We start from the raw sequence: 26,599 nt of genomic DNA, 5'->3' as shown, positions 1-26,599 counted from the left end.
TAGCCAGTTGTATGAGGAGCTGACGTATAGGAAGAAGCTCATGTAGGATACTCCAGTCAGCTCATGTACATAAATACAGAGGAAACGCTCACACTTTGTAGTTAGTCCCTTGTCCAAAACACACTATCCAAATACATTCCAAACCATTCTCGACCACTACTCAGTCCCAACTCGCCTCTCTAAGGAAAGGAGACTTCGATCATCTAGTCACGAGTGCCCGCTAAAGATTCACGATATACCTAAAATTTAATAATTGTTACTTGTTCTCGTGATGTTCCTGTTGGGTGAACGTCTTTAGACGGTCGGAACGCCAATCACCAAAATTCGTGATTTTGTCATGAACGTGCAATTGAGCCAATCATGAAACAAATTTGTATCTACATTCATAATTTTTCATACGTCAATCGTGAATCACAGACAAATCACGTCGTAAAAAAAGGAAAAAGTCGACCTAGGAACCACACCGGCAACCACCCTGAGTGGCTCCTAGATGGCTTCTCGCCGGAATCACCCCTCGCAGGTGGTTCCTAGGGTGGTTCCGAGGACGACCATAATCTCATTAGCTTGTCGGCCAGTCGCACAGGAGATCACACACAAGACACAAGTCCTGGTATTCACGATTGGAGCAAAACAATAATCACGAATAAATGCATGTATTCGTAGCCTAGCAATTCGAGAAGGTACTCATTACTGTTGCAAGAGAGTTAGTTACCCACGATTCACGATTGTACTGCAAAACTTTCATAAATTCCTGTTGCACTAGAACTGTGGGGGGGGGGGGGGTGGCTCGGCAATGGCGGGCAATACCGCCGACACGACGACAGTTATCGCACTCGTGACTGCTGGGGGCGGTGTACAGGCGCTCAGAAAACCTCGACAAAGAGCTTCCCACGGTCAAAATTGAGAGTCGCACGTTGGAGGAAGTTTTCCTTGACCTCCTTGGATTCGGTCTGTACTATCAAGCTATCATGGCGGCATGAGGCGAGCCTTGGAGGGCCGAGCAGGCCATATCGTGTTGACAAAGTTGATCTTTTTGCGCTCTTCGAGGGTGTGTGCGACTTCTTGGGCGTGAGCCGTGGCGGAATCTTGGTCTTCGGGTGTGTAAACCCCGTGGATAACCATGGACAGGTTGGCCATTAGGACCGAACGGATTAGCTTGAGAACTTTGGTTGATCCGGGGAAAGCAGTTTCGATTCATGCTTGGGTCGGCAGAAAGAGGGCATCAGCATCGTCACTGGAGCTCACGACGACTGCCACGTCTTTGCTGGCGAGTCGGACCACGCGAATACCGTTCTCATCTCTGACCGCCGGAGCGCGAAGGCCTCGTCGAGCCGGTGCGTAGAGAGGGCCATAATGTCACTTTTTGCCTGAAGGGGTTGACATCCAAGGATAACACGGTGCTGAAGTTTTGGTGGTGTGTGTTACAGACGTCGTAGCTTGGCAAAGTGGCACGGGTCGGGAATGAAAGGACTTACCTCCGACAGGGGTTTGCAGCACGCAGGTCATTAGTGCAGAGCACACACTTTATAACTAAGACAGCACTTTCCTTCTTGTGGATGAGCTGGATCTCATCCACTCTACTACTCTTTCAATTTAACTTACTATTTTCTCGCCATTGCGACTACTATCTACTACTTTACATTTTGTTCGACTAGTGCAGCAATCCAATCAGAATACATTGGCGCTACAAACGCTTGTGCCTCGTGGCCTGTGGATCAGCGTTATCGAACGTCAGAACCTACACTGACATTGTAGCACCTACACTACAGACGGAAACTCAACCGTTGTGGTGGAACCTCAACCACCACTAGACATCCTGTGGCAGTACACTGCCGTCCAGAACGCTCACGAGGTGTACTGCATACCATTCAGAACCGAGCTACGCGTATCATTGCTGAGTGGAGCGTTCATGGCGACCAGCCGATACCGAGTCCTATCACGCATCCCTCAACTCATTGCGTCATACGCACACACTTCGGTCTTCAGGCGCAGGATTGTGACAGCGTGCTGGCCGTGGCTGGGGTCGGAGAACTGCGGCATCGGGCGTACTGCCTGTCGATACCGGAGTGGATGTTGGAATTGGTCTGCCTCAGCTTGTGGGTCAGGTCGTCGATTCGTGATTCTCTGTGCCACTTCGCGCTCGCTAGCGAATGGCACAATTCGGGCAACGATGCTGTCATTGCAGCTGGACCGGTCACAGGTTGGGACGGGCTCATTTACCGGCTTCTCGCTCCCATCTGGTCACTTGGTATGGAGTCGATTGGGTTTGGTCACGTGTTTGTGAGCTATCGATATCAATGCCAATCGCAGGTATTATAAAAGCTCCCACTCGATTAAGGTCGTACAGCCCAAGCATGAATCGCAGGATGCTTCAACAAAAGGCAGCCTGCCTGAAGATAGTAGGCGGATGCATGGTTAACGTCGAGAAGTAGGGCAAGAAAGCTGAGATGAGCTCCACCTATAAATCCGAGCACGCTGCGCTCAAAACACCCTCTCTCAACAGAAGGCGCAGACACACACGACATGTGGCTGCCGCATAGCCTGCTGCAATTGACTCGTTAGCGCAGGACTCGCTTGATCGCAGCCTGACTGTGGAACAGCTGCGAGGGAGGATCGAAAGCGCCGAGCGAGTGAGCAGTGAGTCGGAGTGAGTGTCGACACCGTCCGAACCCAGGTGAATCGCTTGGCTTTAGGGTTATCCAGTGACCAGCTATCATCTCCTGTGTGCAGCCGAAGCCAAGGCCTAGCCTGGAGGAACTTTTCACTTCGGCACGCGGGTTAAATGTTCTTGCGTTAGGTTCACGAATCATAACTGAGTCCTTTAGTCTTGTGAACCGCTACTTGGCGGGAGTCTGCATAGGCCGCTGTCCAAGGCCTCGGACGGGCTCCCTAAACAAAAAAGGACAACAACATTAATCATGAATCGTTAATAGTATAACCTGGGGGGTTTCCACGCTGAGTTAGAGAATCACGAATGAAAGGGAACGTCGAAACCAATCGTGAATAGTGACAGCTGTCTCACATAGCGAGACTTTGTCACGTACACTTCCCTTTAATCATATCAGCACGCACGTTGTGAACACTGACGACTTGGAATAACGATCTAGAATCGTGAATGGATTCTGTGATCTGATATGCCCAGCCATTTTCGTGTTCCGTGTTCCGTGTTCCGTGTTCCGTGTTCCCGGGTTTCGTTCCACGGTTCACGTTCCCGTTTCGAGTTTCACATTCACGATTCACGATTTCGTGTTTTCGACTTTCATGTAGTTATGCCAGAACCCCATATCACTGGCAACGGTCCGTGGTCTGATCACGACCTCCACCGTCTCAACCACCATCAGAATGCCAGTCGCAAAATCCCGAATGAGACCGCAGAGGGCGAGAGAAGGAAGTGTCGGCAATGAACAACCATGGACACCAGGAGCAGAGCCTCGTCCCAAACGACGCAGGAATACGACCATCCCTTCACCAAGCAGCTCGTCATCGAGCTTCATCGAGCGTGAAAAAACGGATAATGTGCGATTGGGGTCAACAGCCAGCGAAGCATACGACGAGCTCTCCAAAGAAGCCGTAGAGTCGCCTGAGAATGCGACTCAGATGCCTCACAGAATTGTTGTCGGCCATTTGGGTGATGTCATCAATGCAAATCTGTCAACCCAAAGCAACCAGAGCAAGGCTACCACGCATCAGAAAAAGGCTGCCAGCGGAGAAGAGAATCAAGCTGAGACGCTCTATATGAAGCAACATTTCGATCAGCTGACGGCTGATCTCGCCGGCAGCCAATCCGAGCGGAACACCATGGTGCAAAGGCTGCACTGGCTCGAGGCAGATCTCAAGCGCATCGATCCAGCTGAACCGAGTGCTTTTGCTGAAGAAAAGCGCGCTCTACCTCCTTTTCAACCGCAGCCTAAGCGAGGAGGAGGCTCAAAGCCCAACAGGATTCTCGAGGCCCCTTTCCGACGAGAGCTTCGTAGGCGAATGGGCCTAGGATCGAAAGATCCGCTTCCACACTTCGAAGCGAACCCTCCCAGCCTCTACGGGGTTCCTGTCCTCCGCATCGACTGGTCAAAACCAGCAACAGCCTATGCCGGGCTTGTCCAGGAGATTGTCACTCGGATTACTGAACGAGATGCCTCTGCACGGCAACGAGTCGAAGAACTTGGTGGTCTAAGGGCTGCCATCGACGTGTGCTTGGCCTCTTTGAGCCGTCTCATAAAGGAGTGGCACCAGCAGCAGCGCGACGCCATCAATCCTGACAGGAGGCACGCCAGAGATGCCAGCCGTAGAAGAAACACTCGAGTCAAGAAGAAGTGCGATAAGCGCACTGCCGCCTTGCTTCGCGATGACACTCTGCGTCGTCGGTATCATTATACCAACTTTACTATCCCACAGGCAGCTAGTGTTGAAGCCACTGACGTCGAGGCCACCAATGACTCAGACAACGAGGCCGAAACGAAATCGCTCGAACCAAGCATCGGGCGTATCAATCGCCTTGCTGGTGTTGGTGTTGGTGGTGGCAAGGGGGGCCAACAGCGTATTGCGGCGATGCGAAAGCTGGTACCTTGCTGGAGATCGCTGGAGCTGCATCAGGCCTTGCAACAGGTAGATGAAAGGATGGAGGCAAATAAAGCAGCACAGCCTTGGTTGCCAGCGCAGTTGCGACAAAGGCTTGAACCATGGCCAGTCCAGTATCCGCCCATCGATACTGCCACGGAGCCTTTACCAAGTTGCATCGAGCGGTGGATGGTCAGCTTCGAATTTGCGAGGCTCTTCCCAGAATCAGTTGCTAATGTGTCGCGCAACAAAATCCATCCTGCGACTACCAACTCGACCATACTCGACCCAGATCAGTGGGGCCAACATCCACCATACGAGGTCTATCATTCAGATCACCGGCACAGCGGAGCGACGGGCCCTTTCGACGGCTGGAAAGATCGCAACATGGACTGAGGAGAATATCGAGGTGTGGGCGCGCACATGTGCCGGCGAAAAATGCTTTTGTGAGGCTGGGCCCAGCTGTCCAAGTTGTCCGATCCAAGGCCGTCATCGTCTGCGTAGGTGAATTCCAGTCAAGAGTTGAAATCGCTGCAAACAGAGTCAGCGAGATTTTCGGTCTTTCAAGAGTTTCCTCTGTACCAAATCCCTCATCATGAGTCGTGATTTGCATGACAAATCGTGAATATTATGTTTAATCTAAACGAGTAACGAGTCATGATGTGCTTGCTATGTACGAGTCGCGATTGTCGAAAATGTTTGGAGCCAAGCGCAACAGCAGTGTGAGTGTCGCGCTCACGGTAGCCGTAGGAGAGTCACGAGTGTGTAGTACGTCATCAAGGTTGATTATAACCACGCACAGCTCAGCATCGAAACTGGTGTTTGATGATCTACGAGCCAGACGCGTATGACATTAATCTCCTCCTAGGTCGGAGCTTGGCGAGCTATCGTTGCACCGTCTTGAACGCGAGCAAGAAAGGGTCTGGCGAAGAGCTTGTCAGAACGAAGGGACTCTAGCTGTCAGCTCGCGCAGACTATCAACCACGAATGGCATAGTCTCGGCCGTTGTCAACGACCAGACGGATGCCCATGCCACGAATCACGAATCAGCTCACAGCGATTTGGATGACGATGACCAAGCTCAACTATTGAGGGCTCTTCGAACAGTCGCATGTATATGAAAGTCTGCGACAGCAGATCCAACCAAGTCGAGGTCAGCAAAATTGCCTTGCTGAAGGCCTGGAGATTCGTTGCGCGCTGCTTGCCAATGTGCACCAAGACGAAGATGCAAGTAACGAGTAGCTAACGCGTCTGCAAGACTGACGAGGTGGCAACATTGACGAGGAGAACAGAGCACGCGGACTGCCGACTCGTGATGTCGAGCTAAAGCCAAAGGTGGTGGAAGAGACGGTAGAGGTGAGTCGTTATCGCCAATAATGCGAAAGAAGAGGGAACCGTACTTTTGACTGTACGTACAGTCTGAGTACGGTCACAGAATGTACAGTCACGAGTCAGTGTAACCGTCGGCGTCTGAGCCAGGCATCCTCTTGCTTGCTTTCCGCAAAATTCGGTCACAGTCACGAGTACTCACGACTGTACGGTGCAGAATTATGGCGCACTTTGACATGTGACGATCATGCGGAGAAAGACGCTTTTAAGCAGACCGACTCATCGTGACTCTCCTAGGGAACAAGCAGCGGACGAGTCCACGAGTGGGGTCAGGTCTGGGAGCAGCATTTGTGATTCACGATTCACATACTCATGTGACTGTATCACGATTCACGATTCACGATTTACGATTCACGATTATTATTCGTGATTCGTGATATTTCACTCTGTGCACCTTTCACGCGAGTCTGGTCCACGATTCACGATGTGGGCAAATTACAAGAAAGGGTCCTCTCCCACACGGCATGCTCGTGTCGCGTGTCCACGTCGTGTTGGGAATTTTGTTTGCGTGAACTTTGTTGGTGTCGCCCCGCTGCAGCAGCACATGGCGATCGTGACCAAGTTGGGAATTATCGTGAATAATACAGATGAATTAAGCGAACAAGTTACGTGTTAAGCGGCTGACACTTTAGTTGGAATGTGAATGATGCATACTTTGTGTGGAGAAGCCTCGACGACGCATTCACAATTGTGAATCGTGCATCGGCCTCTCTCTTTGACAAGAACACTTTGCCTTCTGTCTGACCTCCATCACTCAGAGCTGATGTCCGCAACTTACCTTACGCGCGCTCATTTCCGTTCATCATACCCCGTCCAACTCTCGACTCAGCTGCAGTTACAGTATTGCCGATCTGATACACCCTCTCGCTCTCCCCTCCCAGGCTCACGACAATGCCATCCGTTTTCAAGAACTTTCGAAAGCCGTTCTCAAAGTCCTCCGAGGCGAAATCGTCAAAGCGTAAGAGCTCAGACTCGACCGCGGCAATTGGCACAGAGCCCTCTGCGAATTTGACCAGAGACGATGCAAATCTAGCTTCCCCTTTGGCCACCGACGCTTCTAGTTCCGCAGATGGATCTGCATCCACCAATTCCACATCGTCTATCCTCATAGGCAGTGATCTTCACACCCAGCAGAGCTTCCACGGTGTCTCGCCAATCGGCCCAACTGTAGCAAGTGGCGACAAGAAAGGCATCTTCTCTCTCGACATAGCCAAACAGGCAGTCGATCAGATCGTTTCCAGATCTGTCATCACAGTCGAATCAATCAATGTCGCCCATCTGACACCCGACGGATTCCACATCGCTTTGCATATTCGCGTTGCTAAAACAGGTCCCGCAAAGGCCAAGATCACCTTTCCCGATGGCATCGACCTCTACCTTCACCCCACAGATACATCAAGAATCGCCAACATCCGCTTGTCTCCGATCAAGATTCGCAATGCCAACAAACAGACCGGTCTCACTGTCGAAGGAAGGCTCACTGCAGCCTCGACTGGCCCCTCATCCGCCCATCAGGGTCTCGATGTCCTCTTCCGCACCTTGTTAGTTTCAAGCAGCAACGTCATCTTGAAGGTGGCCTCATCCAATACCGAAGTCAAAGCGTACGGCATGTCCTTTAAACGAATAACAATCGAGAAAGAAATCTCTTTTCAAGGCCTGAGCAGTCTCGGCGGGGTTCTCTCCTTCGGTACCCCGCCGTCTGCGTCTTCCACACCGATCCCTCAACGCAGCGCCATCCAAGATTTCCAGATATTGGGCGGTGATCCTGTCTCGGGCATCTCGTTTCAAGCCATTGTTGAGCTCAACAATCCAGCTCAGATCACTGCACAGATGGGCCGTATTAGACTGAACCTGCTGACGGACATCGCTGAACTCAGAGCCAGCGGCCAAGATCACAATGCTGTCGTTGGGCAAGTTTTTCTGCCCAACTTTTCCCTCAAGCCTGGATCCTCGAAAGTTGCGATTCATGGCAACGTTCTTGTGGTACAACAAGGCGATCCTGCACGCATCGCTGGTATCGCTCTGATTCGCTCTCTGCTCGAGAACCGCCCCATTTCGGTCAACGTGGTTGGCTCTGATGCTTCCTCGGAAGTCCCGTGGGTCGCCGCCATCTTCAAAGAGGTCCATATCTCGGCTCTTCTTCCCGCCCTCGGCATCAGCTCCAAGCTTCTGGACGGCGCATCGCTCGTGCCCCCCGAAGAGAATGGCTCAACGCCCAGATCTCAGCTTTACGCCCGCGCGACGCTGCGCAACCAACTTGGCCCACTGCTGCACATTCACTCGCTCAAGGCACAAGCATTCCAGGACTTCGAACCGGATACGAATGGCTCAGCATCTTCATCTACTGATCTGAACCCCATCCATCTGGGAGACATTAGTACACCTCCCGATTGGCCTGTTCTCACGCTCTCCTCCGACAATCCTGTTCATGCTAGTCTTCCCTTCAGCTTATCGGGAGGCGGCGCCTCTTACGTGCATATCCTGCAGACTGAAGCAAAAAGAAAGGGTATCGAGCTTAACCAAAAGCTGGTTTCGGCATTGCAGCTCATGCCGGTAGGCGAAGGTCAGGCCAAGGTGGCAATCGAAGCACCTCATTCGCAAATCAAACGCAAAAATGAGCCACGAGAAGCCATCGACCTGCCCAATCTTGTGGCTAGTGCTCTTTCGTCACTCAAAGTTTCGGCGCACATCTCTGCCGAGGTCTCGATCGGTGACTTTCGTATTCCGGGCGAGATTCACTTCGTCCAGCATCAGCTGCCCATCGCCATCACCGTAAAGACAGCTCGAACCATCCTGCCTTCGGTTGGCGCTCCGCTCGTCGACGCTCTGATCGACCAAGCAAGGATCTCGATCACCAGGCTTAAAATCCTCGACATGGACGAAAAGGGGCTCAGTGTGGAAGCTGATATTGGCCTAGTCGACTTTGGACCATTGGACGTTGAAATCCACTTCGACCAAGGACTTGACATCACAGGAACATCCGCCATTGATGCCGAAAACAAGTCAGCATCCATTGCTCGCATCGTGTTTGGTGAACCTTTGCGAGGAATTGCAGGCAGCGAGGAGCTGCTCAGGACGCGGCTGCGCATCCTTCCAACCGTCGGACCAAAAAGTGTGGCCAATTTTGCAACCTTCGTATCGCAACTCATTCAAGCTGACGAGCTTCCGGTTCGCATTTGTTCCGACGCTTGTCGGGTCATAGCTGGTGGGGCAGACTTTTCAGCTGTGCTCACCAAGTCTGTCCGTTTACCCGGACTTTGTGGAATGGAGGGCTTGACCTTGGAAGGTCTCGACATTTTTGACGAGGTCGCCGCTCCAACAGGTCCAGGGCGAGGTCGAGCTTTGAGCTCTGCATCTGCGTCAAGTGGCAACTCTGGTCACGTCGGTGGCAAAGAGAAGGCATTCCGGATTCGAACGCAAGTCCGCATCCCACACAAGGGACATCTTGCAGTTGCGCTTTCCAAGATCGAAGCGGGTATCGAATTTGAAGGCGTTCAAGTCGGCATCATCTCTGCCGAAGACATCGTTTTCGCGCTCAACACGACACACGTGGAGTTCGAAGCCAATGGATACATTTTCATCGGGAGGGAATCTCTTAAGGAAGGCCAGTCCGTCGCTGAGTACAGACTAGCTGCTCTGGAAACGTTTGGGAGGCTTGCAAGCGCCCTCCTTTCTGGTACGCCTGCTGAGCTGACCGTCTCAGGCTACCGAGCGTTTGCTATGGGCGAGATGCAGCTCAATTCTCTCAATCGAGCTCCGTTGTCTCCTCACCTTCGCAGCAATCCTTCTGCTACGACTTTGCAGAGGACATTGTCCGCTTCTACTCAGAGGGCAGCTCCTACCAAACTCTTCCGAGCTGGCAGCGTAGGTACGTCAGGTAGTGCAGCCTTTGCGCAGAAACAAGTTCCGTGGTTGGATTTGGCCTTTCAGCAAGTTTCGATCAAGACGATCCTACACCAGGGCATATATCCGGTCATCAAGGGCATGCAGATTAAGCGGCTTTCCGCCAGCTTCCGTCGCCAAGAGCCTATGGATGCCGACATTGACGAGATCGCATTCCAGGTCGAGGTGCCACTCAGCGTTCGTTTCGAGGTATTGGCTGTCCAGGCCGATATCGAGGTGCATTACGAAGGCCATGGATGCGTTGGTACAGGCCGGATTGATACAGACGTCCAGTCATGCATGCCAATTGAAGAGAGTAGTGGCTCGGACGTAGATGAAGGGGTGGGCAGATCGTGTCGCCTGGTCCGGCTCTCGGCCGGATCGTTCAAGCTGATCACCAAACCCACAGAGGGTCTGGCCGAGCTTATCGCACACATTGCCGACTGCGATCAAACAGATAAGATCAGCATTCGCGGTAAGGCACGGGCGCGTGTCGACGTTGCGCTAGGAGAGATTTACGTTGACGTGGACCTGGGAAAGCATCCGCACGTGCTGCAAATGGAGGGCTTGCGCGGGCTGCGATCGAGCCCGGTCCAGTACACAAATCTGCAAGTAGTCGAGGCTTCGAGCGACTACCTGAAGATTGTGTTTTCGCTCTATCTCAACAATCCGAGCAAGACGTTCCAGGTGGCGCTGCCGGACACGGATCTCACCATGGCTGCCTTTTACAAGGGCTTGTACGTAGGAAGGGCTCATATCTCCAAGGGGTTCAAGTTGGATTCTGGACCGGTTGCGGTGCACGACATTCACTTTCGATACTGTCCGCCGCCCGAGGTGGAGAGGGAAGTGCGCGACATTCCCGCCAACTTCTTGTCCGGCCGCACCACGACGCTCGAAATCCGTGGTGATGACGAGTCGAGTGAGATACCTCTGCTCATCCGCGCACTGAAAAATATCCGTCTCTCCTTCGATCTGAAGCCGATGATGGACCGAACGTTGATCGACAGCATTTCGATCACATTGGGCGTTTCTGCACTGACATCAGCGTCGGTCGATGCAGAGTTTGTCGTCAACAATCCGTTGGGGGTGCCGTTTGATTTGGTGGCCATGTCTTTCATGGCATCGTACCAGGGCAAGCCTTTTGGCAGCTGCACCATCACGTACGAGTCGAACCACCCACTGCGCGTACCCGCGGGCAGCGTAAAGCAGCCGGGTCAGCAGCGAAGCTCGGCGGTGTCGGTAAGCCTGGCACAACCGCTCGAGAGTATGGTGGGTGCATTTATCAAGAGCAAAGGGCTGATCATGCTCGATCTGGAAGTGGCCGCCAGGGTTGAGATCCAAGGTTTTAAGATCCCCAACTTTGAATATAGACAACCGTCGCTCCCGCTGAGTATCAAGGGGTTGGAGGGCGTATCCAAGTGGATGAGGTTCCTCCCCTGATTCACAATCGTGAATCAGTGATTGCTTTCATCGAGCACGGGCTGCATATAGTTAACTAAATTTGATACCCATGCTGCAATTCGGGATTGTCGGCGGCTCGTTCGTTCATGGTTGTTTCAGTCTTGCTTCACACTTTGCAACGGTGGACTCACGATTGGAAAATGAAGTTGCATAACGTTATGTTGCTAGGGCTGAAAGAGGACGAGTGTGTGTGTGAGAGGAGCGATGCATGGTGGTCACCTCTTCTTGCTTGGCGGTGGGGGCAGGAGCGGGCCACCGGCGAAGGCTCCACCGAGGCGTGATGATGAGCTGGAAGACGAAGCGGATGTGATCTTTCGTCCGCCGCCGCCGGGGAGCTTGATGGCGAACGTTTCGCCTTCTTTGAGCGACAAGTCTTTTTTGGGCCCAGTCGGGAGGTGCGGAGATGGTGCATCGTCGATCAGTGGAGTGTCGTCGTTGGACAGATATGAGGCTCGATTGGCGGCTGCTTTTTGACGTCTGATCGACAGACGGATTGGCAAGACATGGGTACGAAGGTGGTCAGCTTGGTTCCGCAAGCAGGAGCAAAGGATACAGAGCTTACTTTGTCCAATCCTGGAGGGCGACGTTAAAGTCGAAGCTATCACTTCGATCTTGGAACTGTATAGCGGAGGTGACGGAGGAGAGTTGGGTTAGAACGACATGGACGGATGAACGGTAGGTGGGTGGTACTTACACCCATGCCGATGTAGGCCTTCTTTTTTTTGGCGTCTGAGGTTTGTGATTCGACTCTGAGGACGAAGTAGCGACTAGAATCGAGGACGGGTTCGACCGAAGTTCCCGTGATGTCGTATGGGCACTCGGCGAACAGTTCGCCAGAGTCGGCGTCTTCAAGCCGGATCGAGCATGTGGTGGCATCGGATCTCTCCATGATGCGCAGTCGACCCTTCCAGAGGAACGCTTCCATGTCGCCCCATTCTGCTGCTTTGTAGCCTGCCGTCGACGAGCGCGGTGGCACGCGATAGACGAAGCACTCGCGTGCTACAAACAGCACCGTTTCGTATCCCGACATGCTTTCCACTTGATCAATCCTATATGCCGTTTCCACTTGGCCTCTCGCAAGCAAATCCAGAGTACGACACACCGCTCCACTTAGCGAGCTTGTATACGCACCACAATTGCAGACAATCGTGAATCCTACCAAAGCAACGCCAAAGCAACGCCAGATCACCGTGGTTGATGCGGTAACAGTCCAAGTACAACCAACCAACAACGAACAACAAACACCCGTGACTCACTCACGACTCACACTGTCAAACCTGAAACACAAACGTGAAAATACACAAACCACCTGGAACGTGCGAGCCGCGTGTCACCCCCATTTTCTAATCACTCCCACCTCTCGCTTCTCACGTCCCTGACAACTCCATTCAGCGGAAACTCAGCACGCATCAGCAGCATCTCTCACTCGTGACCATGTCATCAGAAATGTAAATCGACAGACGTCCCAAGACTAGACACGCAATCTAGAACTGATCAGTGCCTGTTTTTAGTAGAATCGAAAGATATACACACTTGGAGTCATATTTGGTTTTGCATCATGCTCACAGACGCGAGATGATCATCTTGACACCAACAAGACCGGCAGCGACGTCGCCTGAGCTGCTAGTGACGAGCTGGAGGTGGATGTTGAGCGCTGCCTGCTTGTTTCTCGCTTCGATGGCGGCGACGATCTGCATGAGACCGCCAACGGTCTTGGCGTCGATGGTGCCGCAGTTGAGGTGGTCGAGCAGCAGGTTGATGCGGCGCTCGGTATCGTCGATCATCCTCTTTTGAGCCGGGGGTGCAGTGGCTTTGAGTCGCGCCACTTCGCGCTGCAGAGCATGCTGAATCGGTCGCTGGTTCTCGGGAATGTGCGATCGGTCACCGGGCGGGTATTTCATCTGCGAAGCGCCTCGGGCTCCAGGAGTGGCGCTGCGAGAAGGCGCGCCTGCCCCGCCGCCTGGTGTCGCCGAGCGTTGAGGCACACCTGGCGGGCCAGCGAGACCAGGTGCACCGGGTAGCGCCTGACCGGGAGGTCGAAGAGCGCCAGCACCAGGACCTACTGGCGGCGCGCCTGGCTGCTGCTGCTGCTGCATACCGTTGGCGGAGGGAGCGCCGGGACCCGCGGGTGGTCGGGCATATGGGCCGGCGGAAGGAGCTGCCTGGCTAGGTGGGCCAGGCTGTTGCTGACCGGGACGCGGCTGGCCCTGCGCGGGGCCCATAGGAGGTGGTCGAACGCCAGGTGGCCCCACACGCTGCTGAGCAAGACCTGGTCCCGAGGGCGGACCCTGAGGAGGAGGACTCATCATGCCTCGCGAAGGCGTAGCACCACGAGGGGGTCCGGTAGGAGGCGCCCCTGGGGCGCCACCGTAGGGCGAGGGAGCCTGGGCGGGAGCGTTGGGGAAGGGCGAGGTGATGGCATTGGCAGATTTGTGCTGCGACATGGCGCTGGGAGTACGCTTGGGAGCTGCGAGGCCTTCCGGAACATCATTCCATCCCGATTGGTCACGCTTAAGCGGTGGTGGCGGAGGAAGTTGCTGTTGGTGCTGCTGTTGCCCGTAGGACGAGGCGCCGAAGGCGGGCGCGGCTGGGATCATAGGCTGGGCTGGCTGATACGCAGACTGGTAGCTCTGAGCACCGTAAGCGCCGTAGGCATTGGTCTGCACCGGCTCTGGCTGCATTGCAGTGGGTACGGGCGCGGGCACCGCCGGTGCGTATCGCGACTGAGTAGGAGGCTGAGGAGCAGCGACGGAAGGACTTGGAGCAGCTGCTGCGTACGGATCCTGGTACGTGTTGACTGCAGGCACGGCGGGCACGGATGGAACGGTTGGGACGCTCGAGGAGGTCGATTGGCCATAAGGATCGTAAGGAGCGTAACCATTTGAAGCGGGCGCAGCAGCGTACGAAGAGGCGGAAGCGGAAGCAGCGGCAACAACATTGTTGGTCGAAGAAGAGGCAGCAGTATCAGTCTTGGGACGTGCGATCTCTGCCTTGAGCAAGCGCTGCTTGAGAGCAGTGGCAGTGGCGCTCTGATCGGCAGGGCCATGGGGTCGGTAGTCGGCAGGCGTCTGGTTGGCAAACCTCAAAGCGGGAGAGATGAGACCCTGATCGGCAAGCAGCTCGACGTACTCGTGGATACGGTCGTAGAGCGGGGCAAGCTTGTACGAGCGAGCGCCGGTCTCTGCGACGATCGAGTCCTGAGTAGGCTGCTGGAGGTCAACATCGACGTAGCCGACTGCGCTCTGGAAAACAGTGATCTTTTCCATGAACGTCTGGAGAGCCTCGGCGCGGGCAGAGTAGAGGGTGCCTTTGTGAGATTCATCGGCGTTCTTGGTGTTGGATCGGAGCGCAAGTTCTTCCTCCTTCATCTCGTCGATCCACATGCCAGCGACCTTTTCTAATTTGCCTGCAGCGAGGTAGCAGAGGACGGCATTCTTGCGGTGCTCTTTAGCCTGGGTGATGTCTGAATTGCGTGCAAGCGAGTACTGGAATTCGAGACGCTGTCCAAGCTGTTCGGTCAAGTTGCTGAACTCGTCCTGCTTGGAAAAAGTGCAGAGGACGACAAAGATCTCTTGCCACTCGCCAAGGTCGGCGTTCTGCACGACGTCAGTGAGGTCGTCCGAGACGATACTCTGGAAGAGACGGAGGTACGGAAGCTGTGCTGTGCGCTTCTCAAAGTAGGCCTTTTGCGTTTTGGCGAGGAGCTCCTCTCCACCGCGGACGGCGAGGAGGAAAGCATCGGCGAAGCGGTCGCTGTTGATGCAGAGCGAGACGGCACTTTCGAATTCGCCGAGCACGAGGGCGCGGGTGATGAGCTTATCAGCCTCGGACTCTTCAGAGGGATAGATCTTGAAGGTGGAAGGGCGAATGCTCTCGCTGGCAACCGACGAGGGAGCTGGCGAGCCAATGGTAGCCGCAGATGAGTGAATGTGCGGCTGAGACTCGGAGAGAAGGTGGCTGGGCAAAGCAGATCGGACGGCCGGGGTCTGGCCTGCCGAGATCTGGTTGAAGAAGTCTGAGGCATCGTTGTTGGCCGCGCCTGCAGCGTCATCGCCAAAAAGACCAGGTTCGTCAATGTCGTTTGCTTCGACCTCGGGGGCTGGCTCTGTGGCAATGGCAGCTGGTTCGACGATCTCGTTGGCCGCTTCTACAGCATCAGCACCGTCATCTGCGGATGTCACCGGCTTGGTTAACTCTGGCTCGTCGATGGGGTTGGTGACGGGGGTAACCTCGGGTTCGACGGCTGCGGTACCGTTTGTCTTGAAAGCTGCGATGGACTGAGACACCTTTTGAGCAATATCCTCCTTGGAGAAACCAAGCAAGGCGACAAGCTCGTCGCGGGAATCGGCGCGGAACAGGGTCTGGAGCGCCTTCCAGTTTGCAATGTCGTCGGGACGGGTGGAGGGATCCTGACTGCGTTGGGCACAGAATTCGGCGAGACTCTGACCGTCGAGAGCGTGCTGCAACTTGGTGGCCCTCTCAACGATGGAAGGTTCGGAGACAAAGTCACGGAGATGGACGGTCGGAGTAAAGGGTTTTGAGGAGGGACCACCGCTGGAGACGAGCTGACCACCGAATCCGAAGACGGCGGATACAGGCCGACGGAGCCACTTGGGGGGTTGCTTGAGGGAGAGACCCTTGGAGGTGGTCTGTGGAGCGGTGGCCTGATTGAAAAAGTCGGAATCCTCGTTGAGCTGCTGCGTGGCAGGAGCGTCTGGTTCAGGAGCGTTGGTGCTTTGAAGTGAGTGAACGCCAATCTTTCCATCGAAGCTGGCGGTGGCGAGCATGCCTGGGTTGCGAGGCGACCACTGAACTTCGAAAGACCAATTGGAGCTGGATGGGAGCTCGCCGACGATATCGCACGTCTGCGGGTTCCAGCAGATGGAGCGATTGTCTTTACCACACGAGAGGAGGAGATCGGCGTCCTGCTTGCACCAGGAGAGGGAGAGAATGCCCTTGTCGTGGCCGGTCATGATCTTTTCGGGAGCGCGTGAGTTTCTGAGATCCCAAAGCATGATGACGGGGCTCGAGTCGTCTTCGCTAGCGGTGACGAGTCGTGTAGGAGTGTCTGGGTGCCAAGCGACAGCACTCATACCGCGCCGACCTCCAGCAGCGAGAGCGGATCCAGCGTTGATGCCCAAAGAGCCAACTGCAGTACCAGCCCCGCCACCGTATTGAAGAGCAACGACCTCTCGCTTGCCCCTGAGATCCCAGACGACGGTGTATCCGCTGCTGGAAGAGGTGGCGAGTACGTGAGGCACTTGGCAATTCCAAGCCAATGAGGTGATCTCGTCGAGCTTTGAAGAGCGTGCTCCGGGCGAGTAGGGCTTGGCAGGCGAGTTGAGATCCCAGATGAAAATTTCGCCGGCCACAGCACCGCTGGAGAGCAGGTTAGGCTGAAGGGGATTAAAGTCGAGACCTCGAACGGGGCCGGTATGTGTTGTGTTTTTGATGACCTGTGCATCGGATTCGGCAGCGGCAGCGAGGACCTTGTCAGCGTCCCAGATGCCGAGTTCACCGTTTTCGAGACCAGCTGCGAGGAGACCCTTGGGACGGGAAGGATTGGCATAACCCCAAGCGAGACGATTGAAGCGAGCGCTGGTGGAGATGCTGGCTAGCGGTTTTGCGTCGGCATCGATGTTTGCGTCAGCGGAAGCGGCGTAGAAAGGCTTCCAGAGTTCAAGAAGGCTCTCATTGCTGAAGGATTCGTCGAGAGCGCCTGCAACGGTACCTGTGGCAATCAGGGGTGAATCGGACTCGTAGGTAGCTGGTGACCAGGCAAAGGTGGCGGTGCGGTTGATGTAAGCCTTCATAGCTGCGCTGATGGATACCGAGCCAGCTCGAGCGCTAGAGCTGCGTGTATGTGTAGCTGATGGCGGCTAGGAATGCGAAAGAGCGTCACAAGTAGATGTCTGTGCTGATGTGGCTTCGGATGAAAGAGTGAGACGTTGACGATGATGCCCAGACAGCCGCTGTGATCGATGATGATGATGATGCGAAACAAGATCAAGGCGAAAGCGAGCCAACGCAAGCGATGAAGTCAAGGAAGCACAAGAGAAAGAGAAAGAAGAGAGGAAGAGGAAGAGAACGAGGGATTGGGTTAGGACAAGGATTGCCAATGTGGTCGAGGCGAGGCGAGGCGAGGCGGCGTGATCTGGTTGGGGCGTGCGTCGTTCGTCGTGGCATGGGTCACATCGGTCATGGCTCATGGCTCATGGCTCATGGCAAGTGCACATGCTCGCACCGAGGTGATGCGTTGGAAGTGTCGGAGCCAGCGAGATGAATCGACAAACTCGTGACTTAGTTGGTTGGCTCTCTGCTACAGAGCTGCTCTCTCGCTCTCTCTTGGCTCGCACCATGTACGCTATATCAATTTGGATTGTCATTTGAAATTTGCTTTGAATTCATGATTGCGACGCGCAAGCTCACTTGAAACCAACCACCGGCAAATCGTGAATCGTGAATTGTGTATTATGTATGGTGTGTTGTGAAGGGTAAATACCAAAGGTATATGTATTCTATTCACGATTAATATGTCATAAATCACGAATAAGCAAACTGATTGGTTTTTATAATATTATTATAATACTCAGCGAGGACTCTGACTGACCCGCGACTGTTATGTGGTTGGCCAAGTCATATGCATTTCGTGGTTGCTATGGCTGCGGCTTGCAACGCGATGCTTCAGTTCTTCACGATTGTGAATCTAGTGACGAGTGTGCTACGTGGAATTCAGAGGATCCCCATGACCACTCAGACGGTGACTTTGCAACACTTGTACAGTACTCACTTTACATATTCAAAGTGTCATGTGCGCAAAGAGCTTGGACTTGGGCGTCCTATTCACTGCGGCCGAGAGAGGTAAAGAGGTAAAGCTTGACAGTCGCTGAGTCGACAAGGGTAGGAGAGCGAGTCAGTCCTTCGGTGTTCGTGTTTCTTCGCGTTCACGGACCATCATTCGTGATTCACGATTCAAGTTGGTGTCGAATTTGCGGCAGGGGCACGGGCACAATCACGAATGTCGATTTTCATGTTGATTGTCGCCGTCTAACAACGAGAAAAATCGTGATCGGGACGCGTGTGCACGTTACCCTTCACGATTTATCACGTATAATTCGTGATTCGCCGTCATCCGCCCGCCCGCAAACTCACCTCTCCACTTTTTGGAAGCAACACTCACGACTCACGACTTACGACTGACGACTTAGTGGGAGTACGCACCCTCGTGACTCACTTGGTTCTCACCAAATCAGTCCACCACCCACCATTGTCGGCAAGCCAGCGACCGTTTGATCTCCTTGTGCTCTTGCAACTAGGATTGCTACACGACTCACTCTCAACTCTGTCCAGCCGCTTCGCTAGACTTGCCACACAACCGCACAGCCTGCAAGCGCTCGCATCCTCAGCCAGTATGTCGGCCACCAGCTCCAACTCACAATCTATCAAGCCAGAGGCGCAGTCTTCAAAACCGACCGAAGACAACAAATCGTCACTCCCATCTCTTGGCGCGCTCGACGAAGACGATGAGTTTGAAGAGTTTGATGAGCAAGGTAAGTCGAGTTGTCGTCATTGTCCACGGTGTCGGATCAACAAGTGCACAACCGTTGACCTCCTGATCCTCTTTTCACTCATCCCATCCCATCATCCACTTCAACAGACTGGAACGATGCAGAGACCGATCTCTCCCACTTGACTGCGGCCACTTCCAATGCACTCGGCGCTGGTGTCGGCCTCACCATGGGTGCCTCTTCGGCCAGCACAGGCGACCACCTCTGGCAAGACTCGTGGGACGACGACACCGTCGAAGACGACTTTAGCAAGGCTTTGAGGGCCGAGCTTGACAAGCAGAGCAGCGCACCCCAAGCCATGTCGACCTGATCTCTTCTTTCAACCGCGCATCACATCATTCATCCTCGTTCACAATTGTATCATCATCCCTTCCAGCTTTTCTTAATGCGCTTGCACTCAACACAATTCCACAGCTCATGTTTGACTGCTGTACTCCAGCGACTTCAGATGAACAAAATCGTCTCGGCCACTAGTTGTGCACTCGCCAGGGCCGCCACACACTCGACCACTTGTACCAGCTCGGCATCTTTGTTACTCTTACTTTCCCGGCGGCTCTGCGCATGGTCGCGCAAAACGTTGGATATCAAGAGCGGTTTGATACCCTCTGCCTGCCTCTCGACTTCCAAGACCATGGCATGCTGTAACAGATCCCAGCCTACGTCAGGCTCGTTGGCAGTGCAGGCGCCATGCAATGTCTGCTCGAGAGCTTTCAGGATTGCAGTAGCATCGAGCATGCCTGGTGGTGGACGTGGCCGTGTCGGCAGGCGAACCACATGTTCTTCCTGCTCCTGCTCTGCGTCAGAGTCCAATGTTTGGTCAGGTGAGCCATCGTGCTTTTGAGACCGAGATTGGTCATCCGACCAATCGAAAAACCGCTTCGCGTCCAAAGCCTTGGTGACATCAGTCAAGTTGTGCCACGTATTGCTGTCACAATCGAGCACCTGACTGGGACGATACATTGCCTTGTACTTCATCTTTTGGCACGTGTGGATGTAGAAGCCCATGTAGTAATGTGCGACCTTGGACATGGCTTTGAGCCGACTGAGGCGCAAGGTCAAGCCAATCTCTTGCAGCGCCGAGACCTTGCCCAGCTCCCAATCGCTGTACTCTGGGTCGTAGAACACATAGACACTGCTGACGCAATTTGGTAGGATGTCAAGCACACCGACGGCGATGAGTTTCTCCTCCAATCGGTATTCTTGGTGGTAGCAGCCATACGCAAGTTGGTCGGGCAAGCAGGCTGGATCAAAGCTCTTGGCTCGCCATTCCACTTGTTCGGAGCGCGTGAGCGGCTTGCCCGTGGAAGGCCAAGTCAAGACAAGGCTCGTATCCACCAAGAAGCGACGAAAGCCTGGTTCATCGCTGATATCATGTTCAGATTCACCATGAATCTTGGCCTGATATTTGCGAAAAAGTTGGTATTTTTCGTCAGAGGTAGCAGCCAGAGCAAGACGAACTTGAAGCTTACGAGTGATCGGTCCTGCGACCGAGTCCGCCCATGCCAACGACGACGTCGAAGCATCGCTCTGTGATGCGTTGAAGGGTGTGATCTCATTCCAACGTTGTTCTATGTCCCAATCTCGTGAGATACTCCACCTTCCCTTCCACTTGGCCGGCTTGAGCTTGGTTTGACGTACTCGAAACAGCAGATTGGTCAAAGCACGCCTGTGGCTCTTGCTAGGTTTGTAGTTGCGAGCTTCCAGTCGAATCGGCATCTGTGCACAACAGCTTCTGAGCAGATCCGGCTTGTATATGTACTGGCCTGATCTTCTCCATCCTCGGTCGATGAGACTCTGGTAATGGTATGGCGAGAGACGGTGCGCCCAGATGCCGTATGACTTTGCGGATTTGTGTTGGCTTCGCTTGCCGGAGCCGGGAGCAGTGCAGTAGCCACAAGTAGACGCTGTGTAGCCCGTGGGCGATATGATCGACAGCTGCACCTCTGCACGGTCTTCTGCCATCACTCTTGGGCACACCTTTGTCCTGATTGACCAACGCACGAGGCCGTACAGGTTCCCTAAAAGTCTGTGTCTAGGTCGAGCGACCACCGATGGCTGAAACGACGACCAACGCGTGACGGTAGAAAGTGGAGGAGGTGTCGTTGGACCCTGTGCCTTGCACGTTGGTAGCTTGACGCTTGTTGATTTCGTTGGTGGTGGTGTTATACTGTATAGTTATATACAATATATATTTTCAATCTAACGTTATTTCGCATGTCACTCACAACAGTGCACAACCGCAGCGACCAGCCAAAGACAAAATCGTGAATAAGCTTTCCACTTTCCTTTTATTTTTGGTCCTTTTCTTTTCTTGGAGAATCACGAATCACGAATCACGAATCACGAATCACGAATCACGAATCACGAATCACGAATCGTGAATCATTGCGAATGTGGATGTCGCTCAAGCCACCGACCTGCTTGACACCCACCACGATCGACCGCCCTTTGGCATCTCTGATAGCGCAGCATGACACCGCATGCATCTAACTTGTACATATCGGCGGCGTTCAATCGTGCCAACCACATCGCCGACTGGGCCAACGCTCCTCACAGCATCATCGCATACGCTGCCAACAAGTCGATTGCCATTTGGGACAAGCCTGGTCATGCCTCTTCCCCGGGCGTCACGCAGCTCCTCGCTACGGGCTTTTCCGATCCCATCACCTCGCTCAAGTTTGCTCAATTGAATGCCATTTCGTCCCATCCGTGCATCGTAGCCGGCTCTGCCCAAGGAAGCCTCGGTGTCTGGGCGTTTCGAGAGACGCACGGTTGGACAAGGCTACACACCATCAAAGCAGCACATCAAGGCTCCATCTCTGCCATCGGAGTTATCAGAGCTTTTGACGATTCATTCCAAGCAGGCTCAATATTTGTATCAGGTGCTTCGGATGGCTTGATCAAGGTATGGCTGCTGTTGGACGACCCTTCTCGACCACCGATGCTGGTGCAGACGATCGACCTCAAAGGTCGATTTCCGCTCGATCTTTCCATTTTACCGTTGCCATCCAGTACCGCACCTCATCTGCTCATGGCACTCGCCACAACCACCAACAAAATCGACATTTACGCCTCCTCAAATGCCGCTTCACCAACTACTGATGCTGCTCACCAGCTCGAGTTTCAACACAAGCTCTCCCTAGAAGGTCACGAGGACTGGGTCAAGTCCCTCGATCTCTGCAACACCTTCACCATCGCCGATGATCGAGAGCGTGTCGCCACTGTTATGCTCGCCACTGGCTCCCAAGATGCCAGCGTCAGGCTATGGAAGCTTGCACCCATAAGCCAAAACGAGCCAACATCATCAACGCAACAGCTGCGATCCTCCTCTCCGACCCAAGACGACGACTTTGAGCAGATGGTTGCCAAGATCGAGTCTGATCGCAGCACAAAGGCTGGAGAGATCTCGACTCGTGCTCACCCATTCTTCCTTACATGCGCAGACGGTACTCAGCAATCCTGGGCAATCACCTTTGATGCTTTGCTGGTCGGGCACGACAACTGGGTCACTGGCGTGCGCTGGCATCCAGCTATTTCCACCGCCACAGGCCAGCCTGCGCAGCCTGCGCAGCCTGCTGCACTCCTCTCATCTTCGGCAGATAACAGTCTCATCCTGTGGACGCCTTCCGCGCATCTCCCTGAACCTGCTTCAACATCTCCCTTCCCCGCTTTCGATTCAACACTCCTCTCTACCGGAGGCGCGCGCCGCACAAGCTGTCCCTCTTCGCTTCATCTCGCCTCTTCTATCTGGATGCCCTCTCAGCGCTTTGGTGAGGTTGGCGGTGCAAGCAACCTTGGCTTCTTTGGCGCTCTCTGGCAGCCTTGGTCGTCGCCTTCTGCCACTTCCGACATCCAGCAACCCGCCTCTGCAGTCCTTGCGCACGGCTGGGGAGGCTCCGCACACATCTGGACACTTGCTCGCCACGAAGCGACATCGACAAGTCCTCGATGGCAAGTCGCCGACCCCGTCACTGGCCACTTTGCCGCAGCCAGATCCCTTGCTTGGGAGCCATGCGGCGAGTACCTGCTCAGCTGTTCCGACGATCAGACCACACGCCTCCATGCACGGCCCATGCGCAAGAACGCACACAGCCTCGATTCACACAATGCTACCTGGCACGAGGTTGCGCGCCCTCAATCCCATGGCTACGATCTGCATTCCGTCTCTTGGCTTGATCGACTCAACTTCGTGTCGGCGGCTGACGAAAAGGTTTTGAGGGTCTTTGCTGCTCCGCGTGGATTCGTCGGCACGGCAGGCAAAAGCGGTCTCCATTGTGCTACGCTTGGCTCTGAAGCCGAGTCGCGAGCAGCATCTCGTCCTGTTGCAGGACAAGACACCCTTCTCCACCTCTCAGTCAATCCGCGATTCGGTCTTCTCGCATCGGCAGAGAGACACGGCGATCTCATCAAGCAAACAGTACAGCGATACTGCAACCGGCAAAGTGATTCTGTGACGGCCATCGTGTCGTCTTCCCTCTTTCAAAGACCCTTTGACCATCTCAGCTTCAAACAAATCGAACTCTATCTCAAGTGGCTCTACGCTCAGGCGTGGAGCGTCGCCGTTCAGCGCGGTCTGATGCTCGTCAACATCACCGTCTTGCTCGTTCCGGAGGCTTCCCTTGAACGTGTTGCCCGTCGACTCTACAGCCCGGACGCACAAGTACTTGTGGATGCCAGCCTCGACCCGGATTCGACGACAAGGTGGCAGAATATTGGCGTCGATGTCCGCACGATCGAATCTGATGTCGGCCTGCAGGGACGCACCGAAGCTGTGGGTCAGGATGATGGCAAGGGCCTGAAATGCTACCCTGTCGTTGCGCTTGGTGGCACGTTTGATCATCTACACGTTGGACACAAGATCCTCCTCACCATGGCATCGCTTATCGCCGAGCAAAAGATCATTGTTGGTGTCACCGATGATGCCATGCTCACCAAGAAATCCGACGCTGCCGTACTCGAGCCTATTGACGAGCGTATCGCTGCTGTCAATGCATTTATCGGCCTCGTCCGCCTACCTTTCACTGAACTCGACCAGCAGGTGGTCAAGCTTGAAGATGTAGCTGGACCTGCAGCTACCGAAGCCAATCTGCAAGCGCTCGTCGTCACTGACGAGACGCTTTCTGGGGCTGAGTTCATCGATGGCAAAAGGAAGGAGAACGGACTTGCATCGGTGGAGAACTGGGTGATTGGCGTTGTTGGCAGCCAAGGTCAGACTGAGCTCAAGGGCGACGCAAAGGCGTTGGCTGAGAGCAAGATTGGAAGCACCGCCATCCGCAAATGGCTGGTTGCGCAGGGCGCACGTCGCGTTCAAGCTTTGGAGGCAACAAAACGACATCGAGTGTCCCATCAGCTTCGTTTATCAGCGAGGCGTCAAGACGACACTGTGGATCAGACCAAAGATGACAACATCGCGGTGCGTCCTGTTGGGGCTAGTGTTCCGCCCTTGGGGCTGTCGAACCGCGCGGTGTATGAAGGATCCACAATCGAAGAAGCGCCTTCAGCCAGTGGACAGCCGATCGGATCTGCCAAGGAATCGCTCTCAGCTATGCTGCGTCAGCCACCTTGCGAAGAGCAGCTGTCTGTCGAGACGCTGTGGCCCGAGCTAGAAAAGCTGTATGGACACGGATACGAGATGCTCTGGGTCAGCGCTAACCCGCCCAACCCAGTAGATGGCGGGCGGACGGCTGGCGGCGGGCGATTTGTTGCTTCGTGCTGCAAAGCGACCAGTCAAGATCACGCAGTGGTTCGCATACATGATCGTGATGAAAATTGGAGAGAGTGTGCGGTGCTCCAAGGTCATTCGCTCAGTATCACGCGCATTCAGTGGAGCCTGGACTCGCGCTTCGTGCTTACTTGTTCCAGAGATCGAAGCTGGAGGATGTTTGAAAAGGTGACACAGGCAGGTACCGCTCAGGTGCGATTTGTGCCGTTTACGGGAGAGCGGTCACATGCGAGAATCATCTGGGATTGCGCATGGTCAACCGACGTTTCGCGACCCTATGTGTTTGCTACGGCGTCCAGAGACAAGACGATCAAGATCTTTGAGTTACAGCTCAAACAGGCGCGCGAGAAGCCGTTTGATTTGTTACAGACGATCAAATTCAACGAAGCCGTTACGTCGGTTACATTCGGAGCGGATTTGGTGATTGCGGTCGGCAACGAGGATGGCCAGGTCGAGATTCTTCAGCGCAAATTCGACTCCAATCAGCAACCGCTTAACGAATGGTCGACCACACTCAAGTTGGCTGATATCGCTGCCGAACAGATCAACCAGCTCGCCTTTCGTCCTCCCGTGCTCGACGACCAGGACGACGCTATTCTAGCTTCCGCTTCCGAGGACGGCTGTGTTCGCCTCATGCGCATTTCCGCACTCTGACCAGCTCGCCCCTCTTCGATTCGCTAAGTGTCACTACATTACTCCCACTTTCAATGTTGGTCTGATTCAACGCTTGCTGCGGCGACTCGCGACTCGCGACTCGGGGCGATCGAATGTCACAGGTAGAAAGCGTCGATGTATGCACAGCCGAATGAGAAAGCCAAAAGCGATTCATGTGTGACCGCGGGTAGAGATGCTAGTGTACAAATGCGGTGGCAGTTTCGAAGCAGCCTACGAGTAGCTCAACGACCGTACCTGTTGGAGTGGGCAGGGGCGAGAAGAATAAGAGCAAGACGTGTCAGGATGAACGGTGCGAGCGAATTAAAGCTTGCAAAGAGGAGGCAGATCAACGTGACGTACTTCTGCAGTTCCCAATCTCTGTTGTCGAGCGGGCATACCTGACGTGTCTTGAGCCATCGTGAAATGCAGTGGAAGTGGAAAGCATGCTGGACCACGTTGAGCAGTGCAAAAGAGAAGAACAAGGAGGGGTCAGACGTAGCGCTTTGGCATGGTGGGCTGAGAGACGAATACCCACGTTGCATTGACCCCAAGCGACGGTGCATTCTTCCGTAGTAGCAGAGCCCTGGTTGGCCTGGCATTCGATGCCTGATGTGTTCACAAGGCGAGGTGCACGCGGCAGCAAACAGCAAGTGTAAGCAAGTGATCTTCGAAGCAGCTGAGAGAGAGGTACGAGAAGAAAGCCTACAAAGATCCATAATGTGGTTTCTGCAGATGGCACACTGATGTGGCAAGCGATCAAGAGCAAGGTCAACAGCAACATCCCAACATCCAATTGCGTCAGTTTGGCATTGCACTACTAGCAGCAAGCGCTGCGCGGAGCCTGTGAAACATTATACTGCCGCAATACGTACGTCTTCAACCTGAATGTCCCATGACCACAGACAGACGGCGTTCCACTGCGAATGTACAGGCAAAGACGATTAGCAAGACGATTTGGGTCAGTCGTTGGTGAAACAGGAGATTTCATTTAACACAGTGGCCTACCTTCTTGACCTGGAAACGAGGTTGCTTTGTGCTTGGAGAGTCGAGCTCCATTGGTGCATTTTCAGCAGCCATGTTGTGTGTTGTTGATCGTGAGGTGATGGTGGCAGAGATGATGATTGATGAGACCAACGACAGACGACGCTGACACTCGTCACTCACACTCGTGACTGTCAGTCGTGAGTAGCTGTGCCAGAGAGAAATGTGCACAGACAAACCACTCACAACTCGGACTGCGCTTGTGGAGGAAATCTCTCCGACGCGCATCGGGGTCCAGCGACCCCGATTTAGACTCCGTAAGTGAACACGAAGCTGGCTGGTGCAGGGTCCAAAGAGTACATTCACAATATTAACAATCGTGAATCGT

The 26,599-nt window shown here is 54.2% G+C and overlaps 8 protein-coding genes across 8 annotated transcripts; 4 read left to right on the top strand and 4 right to left on the bottom strand.

The window, feature by feature from the left end:
* Nucleotides 1–3,342: 3,342 nt before the first annotated feature.
* UMAG_05750 (uncharacterized protein) lies at nt 3,343–4,950 on the top strand (the record flags this gene model as incomplete). The annotated part of the gene is made up of 1 exon (XM_011393189.1): nt 3,343–4,950. The coding sequence occupies one exon, from the start codon at nt 3,343–3,345 to the stop codon at nt 4,948–4,950; it is 1,608 nt and encodes a 535-aa protein (XP_011391491.1).
* A 1,884-nt stretch (nt 4,951–6,834) lies between these two features.
* Nucleotides 6,835–11,265, top strand: UMAG_05749 (uncharacterized protein; the record flags this gene model as incomplete). The annotated part of the gene is made up of 1 exon (XM_011393188.1): nt 6,835–11,265. The coding sequence occupies one exon, from the start codon at nt 6,835–6,837 to the stop codon at nt 11,263–11,265; it is 4,431 nt and encodes a 1,476-aa protein (XP_011391490.1).
* A 236-nt stretch (nt 11,266–11,501) lies between these two features.
* UMAG_05748 (uncharacterized protein) lies at nt 11,502–12,316 on the bottom strand (the record flags this gene model as incomplete). The annotated part of the gene is made up of 3 exons (XM_011393187.1): nt 11,502–11,763; nt 11,849–11,904; nt 11,981–12,316. 3 exons carry the CDS (start codon nt 12,314–12,316, stop codon nt 11,502–11,504), a joined length of 654 nt encoding a protein of 217 aa, XP_011391489.1.
* A 532-nt stretch (nt 12,317–12,848) lies between these two features.
* Nucleotides 12,849–17,099, bottom strand: UMAG_05747 (uncharacterized protein; the record flags this gene model as incomplete). The annotated part of the gene is made up of 1 exon (XM_011393186.1): nt 12,849–17,099. The coding sequence occupies one exon, from the start codon at nt 17,097–17,099 to the stop codon at nt 12,849–12,851; it is 4,251 nt and encodes a 1,416-aa protein (XP_011391488.1).
* Nucleotides 17,100–18,697: 1,598 nt separating this feature from the next.
* Nucleotides 18,698–19,164, top strand: UMAG_10918 (Brh2-interacting protein Dss1; the record flags this gene model as incomplete). Its single annotated transcript, XM_011393250.1, has 2 exons — nt 18,698–18,836; nt 18,944–19,164. 2 exons carry the CDS (start codon nt 18,698–18,700, stop codon nt 19,162–19,164), a joined length of 360 nt encoding a protein of 119 aa, XP_011391552.1.
* Nucleotides 19,165–19,298: 134 nt separating this feature from the next.
* Nucleotides 19,299–20,816, bottom strand: UMAG_05746 (uncharacterized protein; the record flags this gene model as incomplete). Its single annotated transcript, XM_011393185.1, has 1 exon — nt 19,299–20,816. One exon carries the CDS (start codon nt 20,814–20,816, stop codon nt 19,299–19,301), a length of 1,518 nt encoding a protein of 505 aa, XP_011391487.1.
* Nucleotides 20,817–21,324: 508 nt separating this feature from the next.
* UMAG_05745 (uncharacterized protein) lies at nt 21,325–25,230 on the top strand (the record flags this gene model as incomplete). Its single annotated transcript, XM_011393184.1, has 1 exon — nt 21,325–25,230. One exon carries the CDS (start codon nt 21,325–21,327, stop codon nt 25,228–25,230), a length of 3,906 nt encoding a protein of 1,301 aa, XP_011391486.1.
* Nucleotides 25,231–25,472: 242 nt separating this feature from the next.
* On the bottom strand, nt 25,473–26,307 carry UMAG_10917 (putative RING-box protein 1; the record flags this gene model as incomplete). The annotated part of the gene is made up of 6 exons (XM_011393249.1): nt 25,473–25,485; nt 25,591–25,676; nt 25,766–25,836; nt 25,937–25,970; nt 26,103–26,147; nt 26,236–26,307. The coding sequence occupies 6 exons, from the start codon at nt 26,305–26,307 to the stop codon at nt 25,473–25,475; spliced, it is 321 nt and encodes a 106-aa protein (XP_011391551.1).
* Between the last annotated feature and the right edge of the window lie 292 nt (nt 26,308–26,599).

This window comes from Mycosarcoma maydis, chromosome 16 (genome assembly GCF_000328475.2).
Source record: "Mycosarcoma maydis chromosome 16, whole genome shotgun sequence".
NCBI classification, from domain to species: Eukaryota; Fungi; Basidiomycota; class Ustilaginomycetes; order Ustilaginales; genus Mycosarcoma; species Mycosarcoma maydis.
The sequence above is the reverse complement of the archived record's forward strand: the minus strand, read 5'-3'. Positions and strand labels throughout refer to the sequence as shown.